Raw genomic sequence first — 10537 nt, 5'->3', positions numbered from 1 at the left:
ATGGAAAGGCTCGCGTGACGATTAGTGAGTGATCCTTAGATTTTAGACCACTAAGTTATCTTATATAAGGAGTATGATATTTTGATCATGCTACATATTGTCCTAGTCAAAGATATCAAATGAGCATATATTGGTATAGCATGAATTACATGAAGATATTTGAGTAATCAAGAGATGATTCATCATCATATGTAAATTGAAAAAAATATCTCACATGTTCTCAAATAATATTGATTGTAAATCCTTAGTAAGGTGGAATGAGATTTGAAAAGAGTTTCAAATATTATTCAAATAATCAATGATTATGGTGTTGAGAATAAACATGATTTAATAGAGCAAACACATTCCATGCTATAATGTTTAAATCGAAACATTGTTGACGAAGAGATAATAATTACACTGAGAAACTGGTCACTGAAAGATTAAATCGAACCACTTATATTTTTCCAAATATTTAGAGGATCATGACAGGTTGCTAGACATTGTACTTAATCTTCAGATATAAATCAATCGATTAGATTATTCAATTGATAATAAATTAATTTGTTTAATTTATTTAATTATATTTTATTTTAGAGTTGTAATTTTATATTTGGACCAACTTATTAGGAAACCTAATGGATCACATACATAAGAACCATTAGTCATAAATTAAAATGGGATGATTAATCAAGTGTGACTTGATTGTAAATAAATTTTAGACATGGAGGATTATAATGTAATTAACATATGGAATTACAATTCTAGATCTAAAAACAATCAAGCAAGTACTTGATTGAATAAATTTTTAAAATTAACCTAAAATAATATATGTAATATTATTTAAGAGGCAAATTAATATTTTGCTATTTATAAGGGTTTTAGGTTTTCTTATAAATAAAAAACTATACCTCTTATTTTCTAAGGTGAGAAAAGTATAGTGCATAAACATCTAAAACATAAAAGAAAAAAGCTTAGATATAACAATCACTCTCTCCTAAAAGAGTTTAGAAGATTTTTTACTGGTGATTTGTGTAGATTACTATTAGAAATGAAATACTTGAATGGCTTATGATTTACGACAATTTAGCTTTAAACAAATATTCAAAGTTGAAAAGAATATCTGATTTTTAAATAATCTTTGTATAAACTCTAAACAACTCTAAATATGTTTAACAGGATACTTAAAACTCTTGAAAAAATTTTAAATTTATAGTTTTATTGCATATATATTCCTAAAAACCCAACATACGTGTAATTCAATTACCCTTGAAGCAAAGCTTCTTTTCAGTTAATCCCCTAGGCCTAAAGATATTTAAGGAAAATTTTGTTTTTCTGTATCAGTGGTGGAGAATCTCCAGTTTCTTTCAAAGGCGCCAAATTACCATGCTAATTAAGAAAAGTTGTAGTAGCCTAGCTATTTGTTTTAGGATATCAAGACGAATCCCTTCAAACAATTTGCTTTAACCATCCACAGATTCTAGAATCTTTAGTAACCCACAGAACTAAGCCGTTTTGCGCTTGTTTCAGTGACTCACTGCCACTATAGTTTCAACAATGGGAAAGGACAGCATCACTTTCCCTTCAACTATAACATGTAAAGATTTAAATCAACTTCTATGTTATCTTCAACAAATCCAACACCAAAATGGAGCTTAGATTTCTTCAATTCCTCAACAGCAAACCATCAATTTTAGTAACGTTCAAGACATGAAACAACTATTTGTTTCTTCCCTTGAATGTAATCAGAAGGGTGGGGAGGGAGAGACAACTATTTCCATGGGCATGTGGACACCTACACGTTGAGGAGTCTGTTCACATCATGCACATCTATTCCCTTGAAACATTTTCAAGCAGGTTAACGTTCAAACCATGATTGGAACTCAACAACTAAATTCCAAGCATATCTTTCTCTCCCCACCAGAATTTTTGACCTTGTAAATGGTTAGGTAACCACGAAACTATCAAGGGCACAAGTCAAAAATCAATTAATTCTTGCTTAGATTGCAATATTCAACTTTAAAGATAAGGCCAAATTAAATTGCAGAAGTCTGAAGCATTCAATATGTGAATGACAAAGAGTTCTGAGTAAACATTAAAGCAAATGGTACTTAAAATATTGACATGGAGATAACAGAGAATATACATCGCAAAACACTTCAGTGAAATGGTACAAATTGTAGATATAAGTTTGACAACCGTATCCCCCTCCATTTGCCTGTTTCCCACAAAATGATTTGACAAGAAAACACCAAATGCAAACCATTTGCTGTTCTCAACCAGCAATGTTACCGACCCAAAAGAACCAAAACCAAAAAGGAAGACAAAAGGCTCACCAAAATTACAGAAAAATTAATTCAATTTCCACATCCAACTATATGAAATGGAAACATTAAACACAAAGAGATACTCAATCTGAGAAGGGGTTGATCTTGAACCTGTAAAGAAGTTTCTTCTTCTTTGAGGTGGGGTTGTCAACTGTGAGCAATATTTTCCCCAGTTCACCAACTTTGAAGCTGTTAGACACCACTGGCTCATCAGTTGGGGACATTTTTGTGGGTTTCGTTATTATAATCGTGTATGCATCTTTAGCTTCGGGCATGAACTCAGCGCTGTAACTCACCTCCCATCCGACAACTCGCAACTCCCAAACAAGGATACATTTCTGCAATGTCCAGAATACATATTACCAAAACAGAACAAACCTTTCATTCATAGCGCAATAGCAGAAACGTTCATGATCAGAGCCAGTTAATAAGAGTTGAGCACTGCAAAGCAGCATGGGTCAATTGCAAGTATAACGCAAAAGGAGCAATGAATTTGTACCTCGTAAATTATAATTTCCACAGTTTGCTTGGTTGCTGGTTTTACAGTTATATCAGTAGCAGGATCAGCAATAGTAAATTCAGGGTTGCAGTCACAGAAATCCACGCACAAGCCACCATACTGAATAGGCACTTGCTCAGGAGATATATATCTGTTTCGTCGGTTTTAACCAAGAAATAAAAGCAAAAAATAAAAAATCAAGAGAGCAATCAAAAGAACCTCATTTTGGCAAAATTAAATGATCAATAGAGACTTCACTAACTTGAAAAGTGTCTCAGCAGAATTTGATGGGCCTGCAAAAACAAATTTGCTTTTGGTCCTTTGCGTCATGAATGGACTCATCACTGTATAAAATGCAAGATACCACCAAGGGACATTGATAAACACCTAAACAAAAAACCCAAAACCACAACTCTAAGTGCATCAAAAACAAACCATTCAATCAAAATCCACTCAATAAAGCAAATAGTCATAAAAATCAACCTGTTTGGCAACAAACTCAGGGTAATTGTCCTGAAGCGAAAGGAGAGCCTGTTTAGTAGCCAACCTAAGCTCTCTCTTTCCAGGTCCTGGAGAGTTCTTCAGATCATTAACCTGAAAGATGGTAGAAATACCACCAGGACTGAAATCAAGCTTCCTAATACTCCTCTCCAAGAACTGAATCCGCCACCTCAGAAACTTCAATCTTTTCTCCTCATCGGAGAATGTCTTCTGATACAATTCTTTATTTTGAAACTCACCATATACGTTGTAACACACAGGATGCCCTTCCCTATCATAACCATGCATAAACACAACTTTCTCCAAATCATCACCTAGATCTTCATCAACAAGCTCATCAATTTTGAAGTCCCTCCTCCATTGAATTGTGTTCTTGATCATTACAAATGCATCTCTTACCTTAAAATCCCTTGCCCTCAAGAATTTCAAGAGAACCACATCACTTCTATCATCTTTCAAGAGAGGAATCCCCCATATAGGGACTTCCTCTGGTGAAGAAGATGCAACCTTTTGCTCTTCTTTCGCCACTTCTTGCGATTCTTTTTCTGGGGTTTTTTCAACTTTCGATTCTTGATTCTCTGCTGATGGTTTCATATCAGTACCAACATCAGAATCTGGAACGGGTGCTTCAGTTTTTGAAGTTTCTTGAATAACACTGACACTTTGTTTCTCTTCTTTTTTTGGTGGAGCACTGCTAAACTGGTGAGAGCTGAGAGCTTCTTGAACTAACTGTTTCAGTTCTTCTAAAGCCCTTCTCTCAATATGAGAGAGATCAGCCAGTGCGTTACTCTCTTCCTTGAAAGAAACCAAAGTTAGAGGAACTTTTTTCTCTTTCCCAGTGTCAGGAACAACAGCAACCTCTTCTTTAGTAGCTACTGATTTTTCAGTTACCTCGGTTTTCTCCTCAGGAGAAAAAAGTGGTTGTGGTGGTGGTGAAAATGACTCTTCTTTCTCAATCATCGCCGCCAAGGATGATGATCTAGACTCCTTTTGTTCTGCTGCAGCTGGTTGTGGTGGCACCTCTTCCTTCTCCTGTACAGCTTGTGATTCAGCTTCCTCAACTGGTGCTGGGGGTGGCAAGTCTTCTTTATCTTTCTCTATGGCTGGAGAAGGTGGAGCTTGCTCAAGTACTGGTGGTGGTGGAGAGGATTCTTCGGCCATTCCTTGGTGGTGTTTTTTTCTTTTGTTTTGGAGAGATAGAGGGTGTGAAAGAGTAAAGCGAGAAAGTGGGGAGGAGAGGGCTTAGAGTGTAGACATAGACAAGCGTGTGTGTGTGTGTATATATTACATGCTTAGGAAAGAAATAGGTCACGCGAACTGATTTTATTTTTATTTTTATTTTTATTTTTTATATATATAAAAAAACCTTTTTACACTCGTTGAAAAATAAAAGCAGGAGAAAAATCTGGAATCCTATGCTAATAAATGTACAAAGTACTGTTAAGATATATTTATTATGTTTTTACTTTTTTCCATGTGAAATCAAAACTTTTTTTTTTTTTTACTCTACTCAACCTTTCCACAAGTAAGATATTCAAATTAAATTTATTTATTTATTTATTCTTTAATTTATTATTTTTTAAAGTTTGTGATAATAAAAATAAATATAAGCGGTTCACATCATATATTTATTGATTTATTTAAAATATACTATGATATGTGAAAGGTATTTAAAAAAAAATTAACCTTGATTAATAGATAAATAATTCAAAATCTTCATTTATCTTCAAATCAAAATAAATAAAATAAGTTTATTTCGAAGCTATAAGAATCTACTTTGTGTATCCATAGAAGCAGTTGTAAGTTGTGGACCTGTGAATTTTTTTAAAGAAAAATATGAACTTTTGGAATCAATTTGGTTTACCTTTGTAGGGGAAGAAACCCTAGATTCTAAAGGAGCACAAGTGTGATTCCATGTTTATAATTGTTTGATTTTGTATTTATTTATTCGTGTACTGAGTTTATTTATATTATGGTGTTTTATTGGGTTATCTAATTCTATTTTATTAATTATTTTTTGTGCTAAAATGGTTAGTTGTTTTTAATAAGTTAATTTTTTCACATGTTTTAATAATCAAATTATTTTTGGATTATTGTTTTGCATAACAACATTAAATTTTGTTAGAATTTTATTAACAAAACAACTAAACTTGCTGCGTTGATTTTATTTTTTAATTTTAATTTTTTTATATAAACAGTGAACCTTGTCCCCGAGTTAGCAAATTTTTTTATTTTTTTTTTTCATTTTCCTCTTTTTTTTCCTTTCATTCTCCTCATTTTTTTTCTCAATTTCATACTTCAATATTTTCTTGATTTTAAATTTATTTTCATAATTTACTTCAGTTTGTTTTATATAAGATTATCATAATCTCAAATAAACATTTTGATATTTGGTTCTGTTCTTGATTTTGCAAGCGTCTACTTTTGTTATCTTTTTGTTATTATATAATTAAGTAAAACATAGTTAAGAAAAAATAAATCTAATGGAGTTCATGACTCGATCGCGAGTTTGGCAGGTAAAGTCATGAAGCATAAGTTGATTCAACATATCATCGTCTCAATATAAAAAAAAAAAATCATCTTGGATTTTTTTTAAGTCAAACCACACTTTTTACTGGTCGTTTGAATTTCCTTTAAATTTATTAAGTCGATTGTGTCACATCGAAGTAAATCTCGCGTGCTTTTATTTTAAATCCATCAAGGTAAGGAGTCGGGTCATGAGGTTTTAAAATTGACTTGCTAGGACGAGCTTAAAAATAATTCTAAATAGCTTTTTTATGACCTGGATACTTTTTTATACATTTAAAAAAAAATTATTCAACTCGCAGCATAACGTGAGACTATATACTAGCTAAATGGGATTCAATTTGAAACATAAATTATCAATGTCTAAAATTTTGGTCAAAGAAGTTTTGACAAGAACAAAACCTACCATTCACTAAATACTATTTATTAGGCCATTAGCCTGGAAAAAAAATTCCAAACGCAAAAAAAAAAAAAAAAAAAAAAAACTCTAGTTAGTGCTAACGTGTCAATTAAAAAAAGAAATAGATTTTAATCATGAATTTAAAATCAATTGCATATTGAACGATATTTTTACTTAATATTGAAACAGAAATAAATTGGATCTACCTAGGTCAATCCTGGTTGACATGTGAAACTTGCGAGGATAATCTTGAAAAAAAATAATCTGAAAAACTAAATCTCTAACTAACTCAATATTGAAGGAAAAAATTATTAAAAACATAAAACTCAAATAAATAAAAAAATCATGTGAACTCGAGTCAACCAACCAATATTGCGAAACAAGTCATGCACGCCATCGGATTTAATAAACTTTTTATCCCATAAATTATTTCTCATTTAATAGATTTATATGACAATAAAGTGCATGAAAGTCTTTTTGTATGAAATACTTATTTGAAAGAAAAAAACCATGATGAGTGCATGAAACAGAGATTACAAAAGCATATTATTGATAAAAAATGATAAAATTGCATTTTTTTTTTGTTTTAAGTTAATTAAAAAAATAGATTATCGTCAACAAATGGTGAAATTGTATTTTTTTAAAAAAAATTGAGGGACAAAAAATGCATCAAACAAAAAAAATAAAAAATAATAGATCAAATGTTATGGCTTGATCTATCGAACTTGTGATCCGAGTCATGGACTTAACTGAGTTTAATATGTTTTCTCATAAATCTATAGTTAACTTAAATATATTAAAAAACACAAAAAAAAAGCTATAAAAAGGCTAGCAATGTGGGCCTATGCCTGAGCCCTAGGCCTATGCCTGTGAAAGGAAAAACCAAAGCGTTTCGGCCTTTAAGCTCAAGCCCACACGCTTGGGCCTGCTATTTTTGTTCTCATTTAAAGGGGTGAATAACGTGTTGTTTGCCATCTTAGAATCCGGCAACCACAGTGGTGTCCAGAAAATGAGGTCTATCACACCCGGACATTGCGGCGACCGATTAAAAAAATAATCTTGATTAGAAAAGGAACAGATACCAAACATCTTGTTCTTTGGGGGAAACAATCTTGTTTAAGGAGTCGCCACCTAGTATTATGGTCACTAGGAACCCTAACTGGTCAACATAAATTCTATGGTACGAGACTGGTTACGCAAAATGGAAGATGCAATCACCCCCTAAGTGTCCTACCTGAGGCAGACTGCATTGCTGATTTTGTCTAAAATTGCTAAGAATTTGTTCTCCCTTTTCCCTTTTTTTATTCTTCCTTTCATGTTCCTGACTCTGGCGTCAGTGAACAATTCCATGAATATTTCCAACTCTAGCGTTGGTAAATATCGCACAAATCCAAAAAATACGATACTCCTGACTCTGGCATCAGTGAATATTTTCACAAAAAAATGAATTTGAAGAAGAAATTTTCTAAGTTATTTTTTCTTGTTTATCCTTTATTATTATTTGCCCTTTTTAGATGGAAATAAAAAAAACATTGCACGACAGATTTGCATTTAACAATAATAGGCCACCGATTGAGCACATAACTATATAAAAAAATACAAAACGTAAAGAAAAAAAATAAATCAAAGTGCAAGGGGCCCACAAATAAATCAACAAAGATCCCCAAATATTTTTGAAATTTTTTAATATCAAAAAGGGCTCGTTTGGCCAAATATCAAACTAAAATGGACATAAAAATTATGGCCAAGGCACAAGGGTGTGTTTTGCCAAACACACCCTTAATAAACATAATTTGGGCCGGTTGGGCCTAAAACCCAGATCCGGCCCACTAATTACCTTCACATTGTTTTCTTGCAACAATTACACAGAAATAGAGAGAAGAAGAAGACTTTACCTGGTGAAGCCGAAGGCGAAGGTAACAGTGCAAACACCGACCGGAGAATGCTCTCCTCCTCCTCTTTTCAGTCTCTCCTCCTTCTGTTCTTGGTTTTTTTTTTTTTTGGTTCTCTCTTGTAATGGCCCCCTCTTGGGGTTTTTCATGTTTGTTCCCCTCTAGGTTTTTTTTTATCTTCTCTCCTCCTCCTCTTTTGCATCACCGAGGTCTGTATTTATAGTGCTAGAGTCCCTTCGCGTGTGATAAACAAAGTTTCAATCAAACTTATTCTCTTTTTTAAAGTTTGAATTTGATTAAGAATCAAATTTGAAAGCAGATAACTATCATTATCTTGAAGATAGAGATTATCTTGAAGATAATGATATAATGACAAAAGTACATTGTAGTCCCTAGTTTTCACGCAAGTTGACAAATCACACTTTTCATCGAAATAAATCTCTGATCTTTTAATTTTATATTTTAAACCCTGTAAAATTAAATAAAAAAGCCAATGGGCCAAAATTGGGTTACAACAAGGTCTGTGATTTTTTTACCCATAAACCAATTTCAACCCTTTTTTACCTGAAAACTCCCTACAAATATTCTTAAAACATCAACAAACCTACATATCAACCTAATAAACCAAAAAACGGTCGAAATCACAAAATCAAGTCGAATAAAATTTCTCATTCTCAACTTAGATCTATTTTTTTGGGCAATATTGAGGCTCAAAACAACCATTATAAGACTCCCTCCATCGAATGGATCCCGTTGACACTAGTTTCAACTATTTTGGGTGGTCAAAATAGGTGTAAACGATGACTTTTTCTCTCTATATCGGATTCATGTGAGTCTCTCTCTCCTCTCACAAAATAAAAAGGATTGAAAAATAAGAAAAATAAAGTTTAGTGCTAAAACTAAATTTCTAACAACTAAAGGGATTAGTCACTTATTAACTTAAAAAGATGGGGGAAGCAAACTAATTTTTTTGGATGAAATTTGAAGTTGCCACCTATTTACTCCATGTTTTTCACTTTGGTCCTCTATGTTTTGATTTCACTATCTCTTAAAACAAAGATGTGATTGGCTTTTAATTTGGGCCTAAAAGGGTTTAATTGAGCAAAAATAATGTTTGAGGACCAAATTGAATATTTAAAAAAACTTAATTATTTCAATCCACAATGATTTTTTAGACAATGTGCAGTATTCATTAAAGAATGAAAGTGCCTCCCAACTTAGTTTTTTTATATATAATTTCATGAAAAAGAAATGCATTTACACATGAACATTTTAAACATTTGTTTTTTTTTTAATACTAGTCATGTATTCTACGCTTTGCATATAAGATATTTATTATTTTTAATATTTAGAAATAATTATAAGAAGATTAATTGTGGTTCATCATAATGCCATCTTAAAAAAAATATTTATGTTCTAAATTGTATATGGTCAAGTCTCTCAAAAATAGTAAAAAATTATATTTGCATAAAGAATAAAAATAAAAATAAAAATATACATGGCATGATTTAACATTTTTAAACACCAAACATTCAAGAAAAATAGTTTTGTTTATATTTTTTCATGTATTTTTGGATTTAATAACTAGTTTACTAAAGCCATGAGAATTTGACCTACATTTCAAAAACACCAAAAACAATTATTTTGTTTCTATTAATATTTGAGATTATAAACTTACACATAAAATGTATTTCTAATATTAAATAAAAGGATAGTTTTTTTTTAACTTTATATGTTTTGACTCTAGAATGGCTAGACTTGACATTTAAAACTATGGTCCACTCTACTAGGATGTACCGACTTTAACCAATAGACAAACTAATAGTACCATAGTTTATATCAGACAAATAAACATTGCATCTTACCTTAGGTAAGGTGTACTAATGGTGATACATCCTCTCTATACACAATCAGTCTCATTATCCAAACTTTGAGACTAGTTAGGGTTCTTAGTTATCAAAATATTAGGTGGCAACTCTATCCCATTTTTACTGATAAGAAATAAGAATTTCTTGTTCTTTCCCTCATCACCAAAGAGATCCTGACCTGGGAGGATGATCACCGTGTTGCCGCACACGTGCGACAAAATGGATGAGGTTAAGGTTAAGGTTATTAAAGAGTGACCTATACCTAAGACGGTAAATGAGGTAAGAGTCTTTATAGATTGACTAATTTATATAGAAGATTTGTGAAAGATTTTAGTACAATAGCTGCTCCATTAATTAAAATTGTAAATAAGATAATAGGTTTTAAATGAGAAATTGAACAAGAGAAAGATTTTAATTTGTTAAAAGAAAAGTTTATTTTGACCCCATCACTTGCCTTGCCTAACTTTACAAAAACTTTTAAGATTGAATGTAATGCTTTTAGTATAGGTATTGGAGCTATTTTAATGCAGGATAAAAGGCTTATA

General features: G+C 31.8%; 1 protein-coding gene across 1 annotated transcript; it reads right to left on the bottom strand.

The window, feature by feature from the left end:
* Positions 1–2068: 2068 nt before the first annotated feature.
* Positions 2069–4578, bottom strand: LOC18104394 (patellin-3). Its single transcript, XM_024583776.2, has 4 exons — positions 3289–4578; positions 3068–3192; positions 2806–2956; positions 2069–2644 (listed from the first exon to the last, which is right to left on the bottom strand). The coding sequence occupies exons 1-4, from the start codon at positions 4465–4467 to the stop codon at positions 2390–2392; spliced, it is 1710 nt and encodes a 569-aa protein (XP_024439544.1). The 5' UTR covers positions 4468–4578; the 3' UTR covers positions 2069–2389.
* Positions 4579–10537: the final 5959 nt, after the last annotated feature.

This window comes from Populus trichocarpa, chromosome 13 (genome assembly GCF_000002775.5).
Source record: "Populus trichocarpa isolate Nisqually-1 chromosome 13, P.trichocarpa_v4.1, whole genome shotgun sequence".
NCBI lineage: Eukaryota > Viridiplantae > Streptophyta > Magnoliopsida > Malpighiales > Salicaceae > Populus > Populus trichocarpa.
Note: the sequence above shows the minus strand (reverse complement) of the source record. Positions and strands in the feature narration are given on the sequence as shown.

Coding starts and splice junctions, on each gene's coding strand:
- LOC18104394 (XM_024583776.2), bottom strand. CDS start 4,467: ATGGCCGAAGAATCCTCTCCACCACCACCAGTACTTGAGCAAGCTCCA. Junction 3,193..3,288: donor CTGAGTTTGTTGCCAAACAG/GTTGATTTTTAT, acceptor TTTTTTGTTTAG/GTGTTTATCAATGTCCCTTG. Junction 2,957..3,067: donor TCTGCTGAGACACTTTTCAA/GTTAGTGAAGTC, acceptor CCGACGAAACAG/ATATATATCTCCTGAGCAAG.